The 22,896-nt window shown below is 47.0% G+C and overlaps 2 protein-coding genes across 3 annotated transcripts; one reads left to right on the plus strand and one right to left on the minus strand.

Moving 5' to 3' along the window:
* Positions 1 to 647: 647 nt before the first annotated feature.
* On the plus strand, positions 648 to 10,290 carry TMEM171 (transmembrane protein 171). 2 transcript variants are annotated; one of them, XM_054578244.1, is made up of 5 exons: positions 648 to 743; positions 1,167 to 1,278; positions 3,086 to 3,791; positions 7,710 to 7,851; positions 10,031 to 10,290. In XM_054578244.1, the coding sequence occupies exons 3-5, from the start codon at positions 3,155 to 3,157 to the stop codon at positions 10,227 to 10,229; spliced, it is 978 nt and encodes a 325-aa protein (XP_054434219.1). In that variant the 5' UTR covers positions 648 to 743; positions 1,167 to 1,278; positions 3,086 to 3,154; the 3' UTR covers positions 10,230 to 10,290. The 2 variants fall into 2 exon arrangements, with proteins under 2 accessions (XP_054434219.1, XP_054434220.1); XM_054578245.1 differs by having other exon boundaries at positions 10,034 to 10,290.
* Positions 10,291 to 20,252: 9,962 nt separating this feature from the next.
* LOC129074435 (ataxin-3-like) lies at positions 20,253 to 21,306 on the minus strand. Its single transcript, XM_054578246.1, is given in 2 exon segments — positions 20,253 to 20,547; positions 20,549 to 21,306. Coding segments are annotated over 2 exon segments (1,053 nt in total).
* Between the last annotated feature and the right edge of the window lie 1,590 nt (positions 21,307 to 22,896).

Here is a 22,896-nt window from a genome sequence, read left to right on the forward strand (position 1 = left end):
TCTCAGCGAAGGACTTGCCCCAGTGACCCCAAGTCAAAGTCTGTGGAACGGCAGGAGGAACACAGGGCCACTGGATGGGCCCTTCCCAGGCCGCGCGGCAGCCGAGCGCCGGGCGGCAGGAACGCGGGAGCCCCAAGCTGCGGCCACGCCGGTAGGGGAAAAGACGCTCCCCTTACTCACGCCCCCTCCCTCGAATCCTGGAACCTAGCCCCGAAAGAAACCAGCTCCTTCCCGCCGCCGGGATCTCGGCCGGCGCAGCGCGCAGTTCGGACAGCCGGGGGAACCTCAACTCGCCGCCCCGACTCTCCTAAGGCTGCGGGCCAGGAGAGCGGTGAGGCTGCTCATTTTTTCCGGGATTCTTCGCGCGCAGTCACAGGCGCGGAAGCGGCCAGGGCCTCCAGCCCTGGGCCGCGAAGCTGCACCTCGCTCTTCACTCCCAGGCTGGGCGCGCTTCCGCCCCCGAAGAGCAGCACCCGGTGACCGCCAGCTCCCGCCAGTCTGCCCTGCCCTGCCCTGCCCTGCCCTGCTCGCCTTCTCCCCGATCGCCGCGCCCTCCCGGCACCGCCTCCTCCTGTAAATACAGTGGCGGCCCGCCCTCCGCAGGTGGGAGTGTGCGGTGGGGATCCGCGGCCAGCCCGCTGCCCACAGCCAGCGCTGCACCGCTGAGCGCCTACCCGGACCCGACGCCTGGCTCCGGGGAAGCGCCCCGGCGCAGGCAGCGCGCACGCTACACGAAGCCTCAGGTAAGCAGCTCCGGACCCCGAACCTCACCGTGTCCCGGGAGCCTACGCTCTCAGGGCACGGGTCTGGCGCCGCGTTGTTACCGCCGACGCTTGGTGGCAGGAGGGGCGCCAGCGCCAAGGACCCCGCGCTAACTTGCGTTGGTGGGAGCCGCGCGGCCAGCCGCTCGGGGCTGTTACCCTGGGCCTCCCTAAAACCCATGGAGCTATTTCCCGTAAAAGACATTTACCTTTTCCCCTGGACCCCCAACCGCACCAGAGATTTGGAAGTTCTTAGGTGCTGCTGATTTGAAAATGTCTTTTGGAAAAGGGATAGAGTGTTAGGGAGGCGAATTTGGCTTTGGGGAAATTAAGTGTAGGTTGGCATTTGAAAAAGGTTTAATTTTCTATTAGTGTAGATGTCTATGTGTCTGCTTGTGATTTCAGATTTGGAGAGAATAGACAGACGGACTGACTATCCCTCCACACGTTAGTTATTTTGCATTGGGGATTAACACATCAGCACTCAGCCCACTAGGCCATGGAAAAGAAGCTACAGGTCAGTTTGGGGCTTCCATTTTCTTTATTGGTATTTGGGAATTTGCCTTTAGATGATTGAAGCCTTGTGACTCACTTCAGAATTGAAGGTGCCAGGAACATAATGAATTCCTGATAGGACTTTGTAGCAGAGAAATCACCCTTATCTTGGAACCAGCAAAAGAGATAACATGATTCAGAAATTTTAAAAAAAATATCAGTGCAATGCTTTAAATCTTTGTCTCAGCTTAACCGCATTTCCATAAATGTAGTTTGCCCAAGTTTAAAAATAAAAACTCACTTCCCTCCTACATTTCCTTTTTTCTTCAACTTCCTTTTGATTTTATCATACTTTTTCCTGGAAAAGTACTTCCTCATGTAAGACAGGCTGTTTGCTTTCTTTACCTACACTGACCCTCCTTGGCCATGATTTGGGTTTGTCAGGATGGCCTTGGGCTTAGAGCTCCAGTTTGAGTTCCTTCATGTGGCCACAGATGCGAAATGTTTTAAGTTTTTCTTTCCTTGAGCAATGAAGACAGCCTTCACACTCGCATTGTCTTTTTGAATGCCCCCCATTCATTAGAGTAAACAAGACAAATGGATAATAAAGTCAGTCTGTGTGAACTAGAACACTCTTTAACAACTGCTCCAGGTTTATTTAATATGTGATACCCTTGAAGAACAGGGCTTGGGTGATTTTGTGGAAGGTGCTTTCCCACTTGATTTCACTTATACTTTTCTTTCAAAGTCAAGTTCTAGTGCTGTTTAGTGCTTTGTGACTGGTGATTTTATCAGCTGCTTGTTTTTAACAGCCTTAACCTCTTTGTGGAAGTGGGTGGCACCAAGGAGGGTGAGTGAGAGGCTGCCTGGCCACCTGGGAGACAAGGCTCCCCGTCACCGCTGTGCCACACTCTCCCGGGGCCATCCCAGACCCAAGCACCCAGGCCACCAGATTGTGGGCCAGGGAAGCCCCCGAGTGAGAACTCAAGAATCACATTTTGACAGAAGTAACTTAATAACTACTAAACACACTGGGTTCCTGAACCACCTTCCCTTCAGTTGAAACTTGGCTCTCCAGCAGATGTAGCCTTAGCATAAAGCACAGAATGGAAAGTTGCTGCGGGTCTAAAACAGGAAATGGAAAGTTAGTTACCGAACAAAAATTTACTGACATGGAAATGCTCAGAGCAGCGGTGATGAAATGGGGGATGTCTGTAAATCAAAAATAATCTCCCTGGTTCTTCCTTCACTCACCACTGTGAGTATTTTTTTTTTAATTTTGGGTTTTTTTTGTTTTGTTTTGTTTTTGTTTTTGCCTGGGAGATTGAGTTCGTAAGACTTAGAACAGGAAAAGTCACACCCAGTTACTTTTGTTTATGTTTTTAAGAAATATTTACTAAATATTAAAATAATTAATCGCAGTTGACATTCAGTATTAGTTTCAGGTGTACAACATAATGATTAGACATTGATAAAACTTATTTCCCCCCAGTAGGCCTAGTACCCCCTGATACCATACATAGTTGTTACAACATTATTGACTATATTCCCCTATGCTGTTTTGTTTTGTTTTTTAGATATACTCTTAGGTGCATGGTAATTGCATTTCCTCTTCTTGGATTTCTTCATAAAATTAAGTATTCAGGAGTTTCTGAATGCCAGTCCTTCTGACTCATAAACCAATTCATTGTTCTACAGTGTATCCATTGGATAAAGTTCTATTCCCTATGATTTCATCCTCGTGTGATTTCTGAACTGGCCAGCAAAAGAACGGGGTGGGTCAGGAATACCTGTGCCCACTTTAATTTGGTGTTTGGTTATATTTGCAGAGCTATTGAAACCATTGGAGGGAAAGAAACACACGCCACCCCTCCCTGGGGAAGGGGCCTCTTCTGGCCATGTCTCCTGCAGCAACTGAACCAGGTGGGGTCCAGCAAGACAGGCATGTCAGCATGCTCATTTTCTTCCTTTTCGTCTTTGGTGCCATCCTGTTGTTTGTGGGAGTCCTGCTCTCCATCTTTGGGTTCCAGGCATGCCAGTACAAGCCCCTCCCAGATTGCAGCATGGTGCTGAAGGTCGTGGGGCCTGCGTGCGCCGTGGTCGGGCTCGCGGCTGTGATCCTGGCCCGCTCCCGGGCGCTGCGTCAGTTCCGTGATGGGCGCCGTCGAGGCCACCAGGCGGACCCCGACCAAGCCTTCCTCTGCGGAGAGAGCCGCCAGTTCGCCCAGTGTCTCATCTTTGGATTTCTCTTCTTGACCAGCGGCATGCTCATCAGCATTTTGGGCATTTGGGTCCCTGGCTGTGGCTCTGACTGGGAGCAGGAACCGCTGAATGAGACAGACACTGTCAACGAGGAGCCCCAGATCTGTGGATTTCTGTCTCTGCAGATCATGGGACCCTTGATTGTGCTCATGGGATTGTGCTTCTTTGTGGTTGCCCATGTGAAGAGGAGAAGCAACTTGAATGAGGGCCCGAATGCCTCTGAAAGTGAAGAGAGACAGACCCAGAACTCGGAGCCTGTCCAGGTCACCGTAGGTGGGTGGCTCTCACTCCTGTGTTTGCTCCTATCACCGGGGCTGTTGCATCAGGGCTTCACTGGGCTGCCCTTGGGTCTGGCCGAGATTCACTGTCTCTGTCTCTGTCTCTGTCTCTCTGTCTCTGTCTCTCTGTCTCTCTGTCTCTCTCTGTCTCTCTCTCTCTCTCTCATACACACACACACACACACACAGTGCTGCTGCTATAGTAAGCCCCATAGAAATCCTTGTTCACATCATTTTGTCCCAGCAATTCGTTATTATTTAGAAAAAGCTTTGGGACTTTAAGTGGTGAATTTGACTGAGGTCACAGAGCAAATTGAGAGGAAAGTGAGAAGAACCTCAAGGACAACCTGTGAGTCCTCTGTCACATCAGGGACCTGCCAAGTGATCCTCTTTCCCCTGTTATTCTCACGCTGAAACCTGTGGCACTTGGCATTGCTGGGCACATGAGTTCTCATCCCGACTGTCACTGGTTGGCTTTCTGGTAAGTCCTTAACCTCTTGTGGCCTTGGTTTATATATCTATCAAATGAGCATTGCCCTTCTAAGATCCCTTCCAGAACTAACATTCCAGGTCTTCTATGTTTTGAGGGGCCTTCTGTTTTCTGCATTGTTCTTTATTTTCTGTAACTTCAGGATTAGGGCAAAGTTTAGAAGCAGTGGCATAAATGAAGATGAGATAAGACAACACCTGTCACTTATTTCCCCCATGGAATGCCTAGAAATTCCTTTTGGGTCCCTTGGGTCCTGCTGAATAGATGGATTACCATTTCCTAGAGTCGCTTCCCCCGAAGAACACCACCAGTAGCTTAGCCTCAGCTTCAGACAACCAAGGAAGAGCCCCAGCACTACTCATTTTTGCAAATTACTGTTTTTTCCCCAGTCTCCTACTTTTGAAAGGCTGGAGCTCTGAAGCCATAGGCTTTGACATCTAAAAGGCTAGGCAAAGAGAATTACAGAGCGGGAACATGGAGGGGACAGAGAAGGAGAGTGTGAGTGCGGCGTTTCTCACGGGCTGCGGCCGGAGCCAGCGGGGCTCAGCTGGGCGGTGCCCTGGGCCGGACTCAGAGGAGCAGCAGGAGGACTTGCAGGCGGTCCTTGTGTTGAGCCAGGGTTGGTGCTCCCCACTTGCTGCTTTGTGCATTTATATATGTAAGGCGACAATACAAGTATTAGTTATATATTAAGGGCAGCTACCACATGTAAAAAGTTTATTCTTGTCCCAAACACCCATTTAAGTGCTTTTAGCATCTGCTCTTCAAGGGCCTGTTGCGTGAAATTCCTTCATGCCTACGACAACCCATGAGTCAGATACTCTTAGTATCTTCAAGTTAGAGATGAAGAAACTCTTACCCTGAGGCCCAGGGATATCAAATAACTTGCCTGAGGTCACGAAGTAGCAAGCGGCAGAGCCAGGATCCAAACCCAGCTGGGTGGCACACAAACACTGTGGCCCTTGCGTAGCACCCTCCCCAGAGCACTGAGCTGTAATTCTGTTTCTGCTGGTTTCATCTTCGCTAGGTGCTCTGTGTAGTTCTCACACGACAAAAGGGCTCACCCAGTAGAGACCATTCTCGGTCCTTTTGGGGAGCACAGTTGGGTCCAAGTGAACCCACTCATGGGATGGCTGGAGCCTTCCACTTAGTGGAGAGCATTTTGAGGTATGCCCTTTGGATTTGCTCTCAGGAGAGTTTCAGGGTGGCCTCCGTCCTGGTGGCCGGAATGGGTGGGGGCATCAGGGAGCAGGGCTGCTGGTGCTGGGGCCGGGAGACTCCTGGGCAGCTCCTGGGCAGTTCTGTCTGATGTTGGCATGGCACCGCATAGTTTACAATCTTTTCCACGTAACCCTTTAAGTCCCATCAATCCAGTGAAAATCTGGCACCCTAACTCCTTGTTTTTTCTCTTTGATATAATGGGATATGATTTAAATTTTTAGAGATCGTGGCTTTTGGCACAATTTATAAGATTCTGGACATTGTCTCTCAGCAATCAGTTCTGCCTTATGAGGGACATTGGGGTAATGAGAGGCAGTTCTTGGCTAATTCTCTAAATTCGGTTGTTTCCAGAATGGAAGTCTCTCCTCCACTCCACCCCAGTAGTGATGTGTGGATAAACCAATGATACCCACACTGGGGACATGCTCATTGCTGGACCCTGGGTACGCAAGCAGGTGTAGGAGACAGCCCTCCCACGAGGGGTCTGTGATGTCAACTCACAGAAGCTCAGGTCCTGCAGGGCCTGGGGAAAGGGAAACCCCTAGGGGAGATGGGACATCTTTCCTGGTGAGAGCGGACTGCAAGGTGTGGGAGGGCTGGGAGCTGCCGGTGCAGGAAGGACAAGCCGCAGAGATAACCGGTGACTTTGAACATTTCCTTGTTTCTGTGCGATAAGTTACTGGCCGCTTTAGAGGTTTATGCCTGGTCCTGTGTTCTACAGTGTGTGATTAAAGTGAACACTTAACCTTGCTTCCTCTGACCTACCCAGACCTTCTGAAAAAAAAGGAGAAGACAACCATTGTGTTTTTATCAAGTTTAGGTTAGCAAGGGAAGCTCCAACAGCTAGGAGTGACGGAGTTCATGGGTTTTCTGGAGGGCCAAGGTGCCTTCTGGGAAGTGCTTCGGACACTCAGCACCGAGGTGGAGGTGGAACCACTGGCCAAGACCGCTGGCTGGGAGTCTTTCTTCAGGCGTGCCAGTCAGTGCCACTTGCTGGGAGTGTGAAGGAAGCAGCTCTGAGGGGACAAAGCAGCTGAGAGAGTTCGCTCTAGGCCCAGCACTGTTTCGATGGCTGCGCAGGAATCCAATCCTCCTACCTGTCCTCGGAGGCAGGTACAGTTATGGCCTGAGATTTACAGGCATGGCATCTGAGGCCCAGAGGCATTAAAGAACTCCATCAGGGCCAGGCTGGGTTGGTAACTGGCAAACGGAAGGGACCCTGGGAGCTTTACCCTGTGAGTCCTGTCCCTGCCCAGGCAAGCATCAGATCTGCCACCCACCCGCCCGTGCAAACCCGGCTCCTCCCTGCAGAGACGTCCTCTCTCCTCCTCCATGTTTCCTGAGCTGTCATTTGATGCTGCCCAACAGATGTCCTCAGACCTCTGTAGAGGGGTGCTTGCCTCATGGCTAGAATGTTCTGGGCAACTCATGTGCTGTGTTTTGTATTGGAATTGGAATCGTTCCCTAGTGTCTCCTCCCCAAAACACAGGTGTGTGTTCTGGGAATGCTGAAAAGATTTTTGAGTTTGACTTTGTTTTGTGAAGCTTGGGTGAAATGTTGGTAGATGAAAGACTACAAGAGTGTAAGCCACAGCTGTGATGATGCCAGTGACAGGCTGTGGGGCAGCTGACTGTCATTTGTCCAGAGGTGAAACTGCATTTGAGGGACAAGACGCTTGATCTAACAGCTAACTTTTGATGAATTAAAATTGTAAGTTAAAAACAAGAAAAGCTTTAACGCTGTCAACATCGCAAGGGGGTACATTGTTAGGATAATGCTTCATTGAAGTACTTTAGCTCAGACTTGCAATAAAGTGTAGGCCCACTATTTTTTAAAAATTGTGTTAAAAATATATAACATAAAATTTACCCTCCTGACCGTCCTTAAGAGTCCAGTGACAGGAAGTACATTCACAGTGCTGTGCAACTGTCTCTACTCTCAATTTTCAGAGGTTGTGTATCACCCCACACAGAAACGTGGCACCCATTAAACACTAACTCCAATTCCCCTGCTCCCGCCCCTGGATGCTTTCACCCTCTGTCTCTGTAAATTTGATTAGCCCACTTTTTAATTCTGGAGTTGGCTCAGATGTTTTCACCATTTCTATCGATGGGCCAAATACATAATTAATTTATTTTGCTATTGCTAAATTGTTTGCATTTCTTACTCATTGATCTTCAACCAAATATTGTGTTTCCTTAGGTGATGCCGTGATAATATTCCCGCCCCCTCCGCCACCTTACTTTCCTGAGTCTTCAGCTCCTGCAGTAACTCGAAGTCCTGGGGCTAACAGTTTGCTTCCAAATGAAAATCCACCTTCCTATTACAGTATTTTTAACTATGGGTAAGACTTTCTATTTGAACTTCAAGAGTAGCATTTTAACATTTTTAGGCCTATACCTGAATTTAGACCAAATCAGCTTTAAGGCTGTAGTACAGGAGTAAACATTGGAGTGTGAATATCTTCTTTTTGCTGACAGTATGTAAGAATTATTGCCTTAATATTAACAGTGCCTTTCAGGAAACTCTGGGCAGCATGTAAGTTAAAAATTATAAAAGTGTTTGTGCTAGGTTAATGTGAAGTTTTCTCCAGGCATTTTTCTGTGCTCCTAGCAGGGGTGACCCACAAAATATTTCATAGCCCATCAGCCACATGGAGCACTGAGCAAGGGCTCAGGAGGCCCCCCACTTGCTGCTTTAGATTGTGGGGAGGTGTGAGGGTCCCAGGGGATCTCTAACGGAGGTACCTGAGTAACTGGCTAAAGCCACCTGCACCTGACCTGACCAGGCTGCCTTTTCCCCTCAGTAATAAGTTGTTCCCTGGGCCTCAGAGCCTTCTCACATTGACTGAAGAGAAATATAAGATCCATACCCCTAACCCCAGGCTCCGTCATGCCACAAATTAGGGGGTGTACCTTGGATCAGATGCAACAGCAGAAATCTAAGTACCTTTTCTTTGAGGCAGGGAATGCCACTGAAGGTTCTGGAGTCAGCGCGATGGGCTCCAAGCAGGGGTTGGTTAACCCAGTTCACAGCGGGCAAAGGCCGAGGTAGCCATATCGGTGGGTAGGCCGAGTCCATGGATGGGCCTGAGGTAACAGGAGCCTGGAACCATGGTGGTTTGAAGGAGAAGGTGTGTGGGAGGGAAACTGGAATGGAGAGGACAGTGAGGAAGCGCAGAGGTCATCATGTCAAGGGTGAGTCGCAGGGACAGTGGACGCCGCTGCCTGAGAAGGAAGTGGGACCAAGCTCGGTGCAGGTGGGGAGAAGATGGAGAACTGCTTGTGATGGAGGAGTAGCGAGATGCGGACCCTTCAGGTAGACTGGAGACGCTAGGCCTTGGCCAAGCGATGGAACTGGGAAGAGGTCGCTAAAACCAGGAGGGCAGGGAGTTAATGACCTGCAGAGGGCCCACAGGGGCAGGCGTGGTGGGAAGGAGTTCGCGGAAGTGCCAGGGAGGAGCAGGGCTGGCGATGAAGCCTTGGGCGCCTCCTCTGATAAGAAACCAGGATGTAGGAAGTGAAGGGAGGATTTCTAGAAGATTCCACAGGGCGTGGTGAGTGGATGAGCAGGACTCAGTGAAAGGCGACTTCCCAGACATTGAGACATGTGCATTTTTGAAAGCAGTGAGAGGCAGGGCCTGAGAGACGCAGTGAGCGCGCTGGAGATGGTGCTGCCTAGCCAGCCACTCACCTTCTGAGGCGCATGTTCTTGTACTTCAGACGGGGTGGTGAGCTGGCCATGGGACCAGCGACGGATATAGGAATTGCCCTGCGTGGATGAAGGGGAGGTTAGGTTCTGGACATTTGTGGAATTCTGTTAGTGACTTTCTCTACTCTTTCCTCCAATGATGAACTTCTCCAAGCCCTAAAAGAAATGTCTCTTAACTTCAAAAAACTACTGCTGCTTTGATGGTTTCTGTGGGCCAGCCTCTGGCTTCTCTTGCATGCCCTCATGTAGTTCTCACAGCCTCAGGAAGTGTGCACTGTTATCCCTGTCTCATGGGGTGGGGTGTGGCGTGGGGGCGGGCACTGAGGCTCAGCGATCCTGCTGCTAGAAGGCAGCGGGATGGAGATTCAGGTGCAGGTCTGCCTGTTGCTCACACCCGCTCCATGAATGAGCATACCTTCCTGCTTCCTTCAAGTTTTTGCATAAGTTTGACTTAATTTTCTAATGATTTAATTTCCGGTTTGCATAAGTTTGCCTGCCTTTTGTTAGCTGCTTCAGAAGAATGAGGCAGAACAGTAACTTGTGTGTATGTGTGTGTGTTCTTTTTGGATGGCCCCTACCCATTTGTGCTCCATGTCTTTTGAGTGACAAAGGAAATGACAACTGGAGTGAGACTGTCTTGATATTACAATTGGCTCTAAGGAAAGTAAGGGGCAAGAAATTGGAACATATCTATAAACAACAAAATGTGGAAAAAATTACTCCTTAGATCCTTGCAAATTTGAAAGGAACCTTTTCCTTAAGGTGTGTTACGCTTTCCTCTCCACCCTCTCATGTCCTCTCTCTCTCTTCAGCAGGACCACTACGGCTGAGGGCCAAGGCGCGGCCTCTGAGAGGGAGCATGTACCCATATACACTATTTCTGGGGCTCCTTCGTCCTCTGAGATCGCCCATACTCCGCATCTCTCGTCTGAATTGCCTCCCAGATACGAAGAAAAAGAATCTACTGCAGCCATGTCCTTGTCTCCCTCTTCTCAGCCTTCCCCACCATGAACTCGGACTCCTGTTCGGTTTTATATAGAATTGATCACTATTTTATTTAATTTTTTTTAATAAAAGATACAATAGCATCGGCTATGTTCTGATATCCCTGGTGCAGCGTCAACATCACTGACAAGCGCTCACATACATTGGAGGGTCAGGGACGGAAGGTTACAGTGTAGTACATACAGCATCCTGAGCTAAGGCCGGGGGGAGGCACTGCGGGGGCTTCAGAGTGTCATTGCAGGACGAGGAGAAGAGCCGGTGTTCAATCATTATTAGTTTTCCATGCCCTATAGGTGGACCAAAAAAGGTTATCTGGCAATTTCTCATGGGCAAGACCCCAAATTCAAGTTCTAGGTAGTGGAAGGGGGACAGGGGAGAAGTTTTGCTTGTAGGGTCTCAGTTGCCTTTAGCTCAAAATAATCTGCATACCCCAGAGGCACATATTGAGGTGACTTGTTTGAATCCCGACACAGGTTAAGCTGTTAGGGTTTCAGACCCCTGGTTGTTACTGAACAAATGGACCCTTGGGTTGGGGAAGCCCAGATGCTATTACCGAAACAATGACACCCCCTTTCCCTGGGATCCCTCGGTCATAGGTCCTTTACCCGCTGCCCTTGGAATTATGGCTCTGAATGGCAGAGTTTGGTGAAAAGGAAAGGAACTATTTATTCAGAAGTTACACAGGTTTGATTAATGGCTAAATGTCGCCCTTAAACCTCAAAATCCCTTTAAAACAATCACCAGCCCACACAATCCTGCTTTCCCTGCTTTGCCTAGTTAGGCCAGTCAGGCCTGTCAGGGGTACGGTCCTTCAGAAGGAAAAGAACAGAAGTCCGGGGCTCGGCTCGGCAGGCCTCTCAGCACCATCCGCTGCGTCGCCGCGATCTCCAGCTCTTAATCCCCAACCATGGGGCACCTTCTCCTGGCCCACTAGCAAGAGTCCTTTTTCTCCTCTTTCTTCCCACGTGGTCTTCACACTGTTCCCCAGAGTCTGTCTCTGTCTCTCCTCTCTCCTCTTTCTCTCCCAATTACATTCTGTATTAAGTCTTTTTTAACCTTCCTGATTAGCTTTTGTGATAGGCAAAGTAACCCTTTTAGCAAATGAGGAATGAAGCTATCCTGTTATTGACATGCAACATGACTCTCCGTGGCCCTGCTCAAGGCTTCCATCCCCCATGGCGGCCGCTCTGGGGTGGGGAGAATATATTTTTCTTGGACACCCCAATCTCTGGACCCTGTTACAAATACCCTTTGGTGGGGCCCTGGCTGTGCCCCTTTACAAGGGGAGGCAAAGTGCCTCTGGCCTGGCGGGCACATAAGCTCCTTCTCTCCCTCAGACCTATCGTTCTAGGTGGTTGGTGGTATTATTCCTATTGGAGGGAAAAAAAAAGACTCAGAGAAGATAATGAACTTATTCAAGGTCAGGTGCATCCAAATGGAGGCAGGGTTTTGAACCCCCCTAGGTGGTTTCTGAAAGCGAGGCGCACATGTCAGTAAGCTGTTCTGTCAAAGGCCAGCCAGAAGCAGTTAATGTTTAGCTTGGTCCATTCGGTTTCCAGTGTTAATTGCTTCTGGGACCAAGAAACCAGATTGCTCTCCTAATTTATTATTTCTTGTTCCTCTTCTTTTCTCTTCCTCTCCGTTTTCCTCCCCTTTATATTTCCTTTTTCTTTCCTTCCTTTTGAAAGAAGGTAATTAGGGTACTTAAGTAATTTACACTGGCGCAGCTACCAGTGTATTGACACCCTGCCCCCCACCCCCCAAGCCTCCATATAGTGAAGGGACACTTTTAGAGAAGATATTTCCTGGGATACTTGGGTAACTAGCTCCCCCTGAGAGGTCCAGAAAGGATGTGGCTTTCCGTATTATAAAAGACAGGCGTTGAACCATCTGGACAGTCGACCTTTATTCTCATAAGGCTCCTGCTGAACAAAAATCTTTGTATAGTTGACTATAGTAAGAAATATTTAATTCTAGACCTTAAGAAACAATCCCTAAGTATTAGTGGTTCTACCTGGGAGAAATTGAGTTTAAGAAGATGAAATTTGTAGTAACTTAGCATGTTTGGTAACAAAATTTGATGTAGCAAAAATGTGAACTTTTTATGCCTTTCACACAAGCCACAGTCCCCGCTAGAATCAGCATTGTGCCTGAAAGCAGCACACACGAACGTTACTGCTCCCATAGCTGAGCTGCAGTAGCGACCGATGCCCTGGGAACTGCCACCGCCCCAAACCAGGGCGGCTGTCTGTTCGGCAGTGCCTGCCTCTTTGTAAATCGGACATTTACTGGACTGAACTCTTAAAGGTCTACACTTTTTTCCCTGGAAGGTTAATTATTCACATTTTAAAATTAGAACAGAAGGTAGATTATCACGACTTCCTTCTGCTGTTATTTGTTTATAATGAGTAAGCTGAAACTTCTAGGTAGAATTAGTTTTAATCATTTATGGGTTCTCATATATAATCAAGAGCCTTCTTAATGGCTCTGAGCTGCCGTCTGTAATGAAGTATTTTGCTTTTATATGCTAATAAACCTGAATAAGCTGTTATAACTTTGACCTTCTGGTTAGGGAAGTCTACTCTATTTCTGTGAGTCCCTTGGGTATCCAGCAAACCGGGGATGGAAGCCACAGCATGGAAAGGGACCTGGAAGTGTGAGGACGGCAGCTGCAGGCCTCAAATCACAGGCAGCATCTCTCAGAGAAGACGCCTGCCCCGCCAGTCCAAGGTTCTGGCAAAGAAAGACAACGACCAAAAACCCACCTGGCTACCAACACTTTTTTTTTTCTTTTTCCTTGTATGTGTTAACATTTTTTTTTAATTGAGGTGAAATTCATAAGCAGGCATGCTTCGTTTTATTACGCTTTGCAGATGTGTTTTTTTACAAAACAAAGGTTTGTGGTAACTCTTCATCGAGCAATTATATCAGCAGGCTCAGAGGATGGTTAGCATTTTTTGGCAATAAGTACTTTTTAAGGTATGTACATTTTTTAGACATGATACTGTCACACACTTAGTAGACTGCAATAAAAGGTAAACAGAACTTCATGTGCATTGGGAAACCAAGAAATCCGTGTGACCCCCCTTATTGCAGTACCCCCTTCGGTGTGGGAGCCTGCCGCTGAACTGGCAGTATCTACAAGATATGCCTGTACCATAAAATTAACCGTTTACAGTGAACAATTCAGTGGCATTTAGTACATTCACATGTTTTACAGCCACCACCCCTCTCTATTTCCAAAACATTTTTATCACTCCAAGATTAAAAAACCCATTCCCCTTAAGCAGCCACTCCTCATTCTCTCCCTCCTGCCTCTCCCCACTGGCAACCACCAACTTGCTGTTTCTGTAGAGTTACCTTTTTTGGGTATTTCAGATAAGCAGGGCCATATAATGTGTGACCTTTTTGTCTGCCTTCTTTCATTTAGCATGATGTTTCTGAGATTCAACCACATATATATCAGTGCTTCACTTCTTTTTAGAGCTGAATAATAATCCATTGTATGTATATGCCACAGTTTTATTCATTCATCTGTCGATCGCCATTTGGGTTCTATTTGCCTTTCGGCTGTCATGAATAATGCAGCTATGAACATTCATGTGCCAGTATTTGTTGGAGCACCTGTTTTCAATTCTTTTGGACATATACCTATGAATGGAACGGCTGGATCATATGTCAACTTTAGTTTGAGTTTTTGAGGAACTGAAAATTGTTTTCCACAGACGTTGCACCTTTTTATATTCCCACCAGCAATGTTCAAGATCCAATTCTTCCATTATCCTTACGAATGCTTGTAAGTTTCTGCTTTTTAAAATTATTATTATAGCCATCCTAGTTAATATAAAGTGGTAACTCATGGTTTTGATTTCAATTTCTCTAATGACTAATAACATTGAAAGTTTTCATGCATTACTTTGAACCTCATTATCAGTAGCTTAAGAAATCTTCCTCCAGATTTTCCTCCTGTGGCGCTGGAAGGTGTGGTGACTCACCTGACAGGAAATACTAGAGGAAGTCTGCAAACTCAAGGAGGACCACCCACACAAGGTGGGTGGGGCCACCGTGCAGCCTCTACACTGTGAACACCCCTTCTTGTGATTTCTTTGTCCTCTGGGGTCAGCTAAGGGACTAACCCAATTGACCAATTCAACTGAAACAAAAGCAATTATTGACAAAGTAAGGTCCCTTTGGTATTTCTTCAATTTATGAGTTAAGGAGGAAGAGGGCAGGCCAAGGGAAACAGGCTTCAGAGAATGAGAGCTGAAGGGGGAGGTGTGTGTTCATCCAGTTTCTACCTGAGAGGGTGGAGTGGGGTGGGGAAGGGGACAGGAGGAATTACGATGACCTCTGTGACATTGTTATGTGATGTGACTATTGGTTTTCTGATATGGTTGCTGTGCAGAGGACAGAGGCCACATGCATGATGGGTCTTCCCTAAAGAGGGTCACCATTCGAGGGCAGGTGGTAGGACAGGAATGGATCCAGAGATAGGAAATCGGCCTTGGAAGATGGCCTTACACGGGCAGAGGACAGATGGTAGGTAGTCAGCATTGATCTTCAAGGATCCAAGATGATCAAGACTACGCTAATTGTTGAAAAAGTTCAATTCCTCAGTCCCATTCTAGACTGGCCCAATGAATCCATATTGCCGGGGGCGCCACGTTGATCGTGCAGGGAACCTGGGACACACTCCGCTGTGGGGACAACAGAGAGACTGCAGAGGCAACCCCACCATGTGGGCTGGGTGATCGGGGTTACGGCTCCGTGTCATCCCTAGGCTTTTTGGAGAACTCTGTTTACACACCCAGCCTGTGCTAAGGGTCCTTCAGGGGATAGATGGGGGTTCACAGGCAGCCCCCAGTGCTGATGGTGGCTTCCCACAGTCTCCCTGTCCCAGCTTCTACCAGCCCTGTTGGTGATTCAGGTGAGAGCCCCCAGGGGGTGGGGAAACAAAGTCAGAGTTGTGTCACCTGCCCTTTCCCCTCTCACGTCGGGGGTCATCCTGTGTTTCCCAAATGGAGGACCTTGAACTCATTTAAGTAAGGAAGGCATGGTTTTGTCTTTGCTTCTCTGTGTTGGCAGACATCAAGACTGCTGGATGTCTACAATTGGGATCATCGGTGACATTTGTCAAGACGATGCAGAGTGGAAGGAAACATAGCTGGGTAAAAATGGAAAATGTCTTCCTTTCAGGGACACCCAGCTCCTAGCGAATTCAGCTGAAGGAGTTCTCCCCACCAGTGTGGTGGGCTGGGCCCTGCCAGCTGCTATTCTGGACACAGAAAACCCTGATCCTTCAGCCTCTGGTGTAGGAGCTTCACCAAAGGAGAGAGAAGTCCGGAAGCACATTGTAGAGGTGGTGGGTGGGCCAGAGGGGAAATGTCCTCTGACTGTTGGTGGGGAACCATGCATGGCCGGTCAGCTGCATGCCATGAGCCTCCTGGGACCTTACATACCTGGGATTCCTGGAGTATCATGCATGCTGCCACCAACCCATGTACCCCGACAGGAACAAAGTGGGGGGACTTGGATGCAGCTTTCCTAATAAGGAATGCTTTGGGGGAGGGGGAGGGAGATTCCAGCTAGGTGAAGCATGTGACTGCTGGAAAAGACTGTCTGCCCTTCACCTTGCTCCGGAGGAGCCCCAGCATCCGCCTGAGGTGGTGCCAGTGTTGGGAGTGCAGAGTGACTGTGTCCCCTCCCCCGGGAAAGGAGAGGGTGGCAGAGAGTAATCCCATGAGGGAGGGAGGTGGGCGGTGGTTTCACTACTCTGTGTTCTCCTGGAGGCTGCACAGGTCTGAAGAAGCCAGAGCTTGGGCAGGGTGTGTTCTGGGGGGTGGATAAGCCCCCACTGCTCCCATGTGCAAAACCACTCTCAGGATACTTGCTTATAGGCCTTTGACCTAGAGGGTGAACCCAGCGTACCGGTCCTAGCGGGGCCAAATGGCTTATTTATCAGGGGTTCTCACGAAGGAGGGGGACTGTGCCTTTTCCATGACATCAAGGTGGAGGTGAGGGGGGCCAGGACCCAATGTGATGGAAAGGCCCTGGGCCAGGCCCTCCAGGGGCTTGGTTCTTCCTCAGACTCGGGGTCGTCCTCGTGTCCCAAAGCCCGCGCAGGAAGTAGCCATTCCCCTGTCTGTCAGGTTCTCTAGGCCTGGCCAGACAGACGCTCCCAGGGGCGCTCCAGCCTTCCTTCAGGCCCTGAGGCCTGGAACTGCCTCCCCTTCTCCTTCCTTGGGCTCTGAAACTCTGCTCCTCCCTCGGGCTCCCCTGGCAGTTGCTAGAAGCTGCTCTGCTGCTCTGTCTTTCCTTGAGTCTGGGGTTTCCCCGAGGACTCTGCAGGGTGGGGTGAAGGCGCAGCCTCTCGGCTGTGTCCCCCCACTCCTCCTGCCACTCTGAAAAATAACAGGTCCCAGAGGGAGAGCCTGGCAGAGCCTGGCAGAGCGTGATGTCCTTCCTGAGGTCTGTGTCCTTCATGGCTATGCACTGAGAAGGGACCTCAGCGCCCAGTCCCAGTTCTGTGGGCAGGTCACTGTTCTCCCATCCTTGCCCATTACTGGGTGCCCTTTGGCTCTGGAAGGGAACTAGAATTGCGTTCCAGGTCCTATAAAGGTCTCCTCTTTTCATAGTAGGTTGCTGGCTTTGGAATTCTTCCTTCCTTTGAATTACAATTTAATATTACTACTAATAAAATGACTGAGTAAAGTAGAAGATTTTTTGAAGTTTTTAAACCCTTAAAATGTACCTCACTAAGCACGTAGGTACAATTAGAGTAGTGGGTTGAAAGTCATTTAGCTAATTCATTTTTTGTTGCTTTTATATTACTAATTTGATATAGAGCTAGAGTCATTTATACCTATTTATATTCAATATTAAGGTTAATTTTGTTTTTTAATTTAATATTGTTTAATCATTTTCTCTTTTAAAATAATTTTTTATTCTTCAATTACAGTTGACATACAATTTGTTTCGGGTGTACAACATAGTGATTAGACATTTATGTAACTTACGACGTGAGCAGCCTGATAGTCTAGGACCTGTCAACAAAAGAATGTCCAACCTACGGAAAAGTCTTGTAAGCGTTTATTTGAGCCAAACTGACAATTGCCAGGATGCAAAATCTCAACAGACTGAGAAAGTGCTCTGGCAAATGGCAATTTTGCAGTTTATTTTATGCACTGGAATCAAAGGAGGAGACCTGAGGACAGTTATGTGACAGCCATTGGTGGTAGATTAGGGAGGCAGGAGAAAGCAAAACAGGGAATCTCTGAGATTGAATAAAAAGTGAAATGGAGAAACACATAATCCTTTCACCTCAGTAGTGCAGGAGGGTTAACATTTACGGTGCACAGAGATGGTTTGTGGCTGATAAGAAACACTGTGGTCTCATGCCCTGGTGCCGGCCTCCAAGGGGTCTGGAAAAGCAGTTTACTCTGACACTTCACAGGTGTGTTGCCTCAGATGCACAAAGACAACAGACAATTTCAAAATTAAAAATTACTTTTGTCAAGGGAGCTACAGGCCCAGGACTTCACTACCCACCATTACCTGCTTTTAGTTCGTTTTTACGTTCAGAGCACCGTGCGTGCTTACTTTGGTTTCTGGGTTTGTAAGGCCCACCATGCAGGCTTCCTCTGAGCTTGTCAGGTTTAGCATGTGGCCCCTTTTTCATCCACATGTTTGCCTGACACCATACATGGTTATTACAAGATTCTTGACTATATTCCCCATGTTGTACCTTACAACCCTGTGATTCTTTTTACAACTGGAATTTGCACATCTTAACCCCTTCCCATTTTACATCTATCCTTCTACCCCCTCCCACCTGGCAACCATCAGTTTGTTTTTTGTATCTATGAGTTTTTTTGTTTTATTTATTTTGTTTTCTAGATCTCACATATAAGTGAAATCTTATGGTGTTTGTCTTTCTCTATCTGACTTATTTCACTTAGCATAATATTCTCTACGTCCATCCATGTTGTAGCAAGTGGCAAGATTTCACTCCTTTTTTATGGCTGAGTGATAGTCCATCGTGTATATGTATCACATCTTCTTTATCCATTCACCTATTGACACTTAGGTTGCTTCCATATCTTGGCTATTGTTAATAATGCTGCAATAAACATAGGGATGTCTTTTCAAATTTGTGTTTTAGGTTTCTTCAGATAAATACCCAGAAGTAGAATTGCTGAGTCCTTTGTCTCTTGTTACAGCCTTTGTTTTAAAGTCTATTTTGTCTGGTACAAGAATTGCTACCCCAGCTTTTTTTGTGTTTCCATTTGCATGAAATATCTTTTTTCGCCCCTTTACTTTCAGTCTGTGTGTCTTTTGATCTAATGTGGTTCTCTTGTGGATAACATATCTTGTTTTCTTATCCATTCAGCCACACTTTTAGTCAGTCCAGTTACATTTAAAGGAATTATTGATCGGTCTGCAGTTATTGCCATTTTCTATTATTAAATGTTTATAAATTTTAATATTCACTTGTTAAATATTATCTTTTTTCTATTACCATTTATTCCCCTTATACCTCCCCCCTCCCATTTTATTTTTCATATTTCTGATCTTTTTTGTTCTTTTTCTTAAAGAAGATCCTTTAACATTTCTTGTGATACTGGTTTGGTGGTGATGTACTTCTTTAGCCTTTTCTTGCCTGGGAAGATTTTATCTGTCCTTCAATTCTAAATGATATTAGGTTGGTCAAAAAGTTCATTTGGTTTTTTCTGCAAGATAGTTCTAATAGCACTTAGTTGTCTTTAACTCCATTTGAAACAATTTTGTTAGATTGCATTGTGACAGCTGTCAAATCAGTGTGCACTTAAAAAAACTTATCAAAATAGCTGAGTTTTTGTGTAGCCATTTTAATATTGAAGATGGAAGAAACTGTGCAACATTTTCATCATGTTAAGCTTTATTGTTTCAAGAAAGATAAAAATGGAACTGAAACGCAAACGATTTGTGCTGTGTAAGGAGAAGGTGCTATGACTGATCAAACGTGTCAAAGTGGTTTGCAAAGTTTCATGCTGGAGATTTCTTGCTGGGCAATGCTTCACAGTTGGGTAGACCAGTTGAAGTTGATAGTGATCAAACCGAGACATTAACTGAAAACAATCAACGTTATACCACATGCGAGATAGATGACATACTCAAAATATCCAGATCAATGAATTTATTGGTGGAGATGAAAAAAGTGTCTTTTATGGAAAAAACTAAATAAACTTTTTGGCCAACCCAATAGCTTTTCTGGTAGAGTAATTTTGGATGTAGGTCCTTGCTTTTCATTACTTTGAATAGTTTGCGTCAATCCCTTCTGGCCTGCAAAGTTTCTGTTGAGAAATCAGCTGATAGTCTTATGGGAATTCCTCGGTAGGTAACTCTTTTTCTCTTGCTACTTTCAGGATTCTCTCTTTGTCTTTAAGCTTTGACATTTTAATTATGGTGTTTCTTGATAAGGACCTTCTTGGGTTCATCTTGATTGGAACTCTGCATTTCCTAGACTTATATGTCAATTTTTTTCACCAGATGAGGGAAGTTTTCTGCAATTATTTCTTCAAATAGGTTTTCAATCTCTTGCCCTCTCTTTTCTCCTTTTGGGACTCCTCTGATGGGAATGGTGGTAGTCTTGAAGTTGTCCAAGAAGCTCCTTACACTATCTTCATTTAAAAATTTTTTGTTCTCTTGGCTGATCTGATTGGGTGTTTTCTGGTAGCTTTTCTTCCAAATTGCTTATTAGATCCTCTGCTTCACCTAATCTACTGATTCCCTTTAATGTATTCTTTTTTTTTTAAAGCTATTTTAAATTTCTTTAATTGCTGAATGCCTCTTTGGCTAGCATTTGAAGGATCATTATTTAGTCCTACAACTGACACATTTTTCCACTTTCTCATCTTTTTCTTTGCAAACCACCTAAGTCTTTATTTCCTCTGTTGAACATTGTTCTCTTTGACGTGTTACCAAATGGACCCCCTGCTTCAATGACACAGGATAATGTTGGAAAGTATGAGTATTTTAGAGATGTGTAAGTTATTGTTTCTCCTTTGTTATGAAATTATTGCTGACAGTTTCTAAAGACATGGTCACAGCTGCCTGAAACATGTCCTCTTCACTCATAGCATCACCTAGATCCCTGCCCAGTGCTCCTGAACTCATGGTTGGTGTTTCCGATGGGTGTGAAAGCTGTCCTGGCGGATCCTGCTGCTGCTGCTGCTGCTGCTTTTCAAAGTAGGCTTCTCTTCTCTTCCGTAGCTCTTCTGAAGTAAGTTTTGTACCTGATGTCTGCGGGGTATCTTGAGATACATTTCTGGAACTACCTTGCACACATAGCTCTGCGGAGATCTGCTTCTTCATCTTCCATGTCAATCTGTTGGCGACTTAGAGCCAGAGCCCGCCACAAGTCCTCCTCATCGTCATCTAACGCTCCTGGCCTGTCATTGGTTTCTAAGGCTTGTTCCAGGTCTGTTTTCTGGATTCTCTGTTCTTTAAATTGTGCTATTTCTTCTCCAATAAGCTTTGGTCGATGCATCTCTTGGACCCTGATCATCTGCAGGAGTTGGTCGGCTTCACAATCCGGCAGATCACCCTTAACAACAAATATAGAATAACCTTCCTGTTGTATTTGAGCCAGGAAAAGTGCAAGGCATGTGTCTGATATTAATTCTGGACCCGTCAAGAGAGAATTCAAGTTGAACCACTGTTTTCCTAATTTTCTAACTGTAAACCAGTGTTCTTTATAATTGCATATAAATGACCTTTCACTTATGGGATTGATCCCAAGCCTCTGATACTCTGGACTGTTGAACAGGATTAGTTCTAAACCCCAGATTTTCAAGGCATTGCTTATAAGTTGAATAGAGAAAAAACCACTATCATCCATATTTCCAGAAGGCTGCTGTAAAAATGTGCGGTAGTCTTCGCTGGTAACACCCCCTTCCACCATCCTCAATCTCTCCTCTTCGTCCAGTTGGTGCGCGATAGACGACAACTCCATGGGGCTGACATATCCTCTTTGCAACAGATTACTCAAGCAATGCTGAGCACAAAGTGAGCCTTCTTGTTTCTCGTGGAAGATGGACTCCATGTTTATTTGTCTGGCTAATGTATTCTTCATTTCATTTATTATATTCTTCATTTCTGACTGGTTCTTTTTATGTTTCCTATCTCTTTGTTAAAGTTTTCACTGAGTTCTACTCTTCCTCTAATTTCATTGAACATCCTTAGAACCAGTGTTTTGAACTCTGCATCTGGTAGATTGCTTGTCTCATTTTGAGTTCTTTTTCTGGAGCTTTGTTCTGTTCTTTTACTTGGGATATGTTTCTTTTCCTCCTTATGTTGGCTGCTCCCTGTGTTTGTTTCTGTATATTAGGTAGATCTGCTAGGTCTCCTTGTCTTAGTAGAGTGGCCCTATGTAGTAGGTGTCCTATAAGGCCCAGTGGTACATTCTTCCTTATCACCTGAGCCAGGTGCTCCAGGTATGTTCCTTGTATGGGTTGTGCGTGCCCTCCTGTTGTAGTTGAGCCTTGATTACTGTTGGCATGTCAGTGGGAGGGATGGACCCTCAAGCTGATTGGCTGTGGGGAATGGCAGTGATGACAGCAGAGGAGCTCTTGTGCAGTGGCTAGCCCATGGAGGGGGAGTCACTTTAGCGGGGCTCTGGTGCCTTTGGATGTGTCATTTGTGGAGCTGGCTGGGGAGTGCACTGGTGTGGTCTGAAGCTGACCACTGGGTGTGTTGGTTCTGGTGCCTTTTGGGAGAGGCTCTTGTTTAGGCCAAGTTCTTGTTAGGCCTGTGCCCAGCCTGGGGCCACTGATATGAACTACAAAGTGACCTGCTGATAGTTGCTACTTGTGCTGGGCTTGGGGGCAGCTGGGAGAGGCTAAGCTGTGAACTGAGGCTGGCTACCACTAGTGCTGGGCTTGGGGCCACTTAACAAGAGCAGGCTAAAGCCAGATGCTTTGTTTGGGGTTTGTGAACCTTTGAGAGATTTTAGGAAAGTCTGCAGCCTGAGCTGAGACAGGCTGTTTGTATGGCAAAGCTGCGGTAAGGTGGCTTTGGTAAGCCCCCATATTGGGTGGGGCCGGGTTGCAGGAAATCATGAGGGTGGGGCTGATGATGTTAACTAGGTAGGAGGAGACCCAGATTGGAGGCCCGCCTGCACTTGCGGGCTGGGTGCGGGGAGGGCTCAACAAAGAACCAATGGCCTCTGCCAGCACTTCTCTTTGGGAATAAGCTGCCCTTCCAGCCCTTGCCCTGAAGCCAGATAATTCAGTTCTTCCCCATGTTGCTGGTGCTTTTCGAGCATTGTCCCAGCACTGGAGCTAAGAGGGGGTGAATCTTTCTGTGAGTAAGTCCATGCATGGGCCCTTTAAGAGGAATGCCTAGGACTCCAGAAGCGCTCTGTCCCACTCAGCCACAGTCCCAACTGGTTTCCACAGCCAGAAGTTATGGGGACTTCTCTTTCCAGTACTGGAACCCTGGGCTGGGGAGCCCTGTGTGGGGCTGGGACCCTTCAGTCCTAAGTGGGGACTTTCGCAGCTGAGATATCTTCTCCAGTTTTTAACTGTCCCACGTGGGTTTGGGACTTGCCCAGTCTACATCTCCACCCCTCCTATCAGTTTTGATGTGACTTCTTCTGCATACCCTTAGTTATGGAATTTCTGTGCAGTTAGAC

This window comes from Pteronotus mesoamericanus, unplaced genomic scaffold (genome assembly GCF_021234165.1).
Source record: "Pteronotus mesoamericanus isolate MK-2021 breed Mesoamerican mustached bat unplaced genomic scaffold, CSHL_Meso_final contig_50, whole genome shotgun sequence".
Taxonomy (NCBI): domain Eukaryota; kingdom Metazoa; phylum Chordata; class Mammalia; order Chiroptera; family Mormoopidae; genus Pteronotus; species Pteronotus mesoamericanus.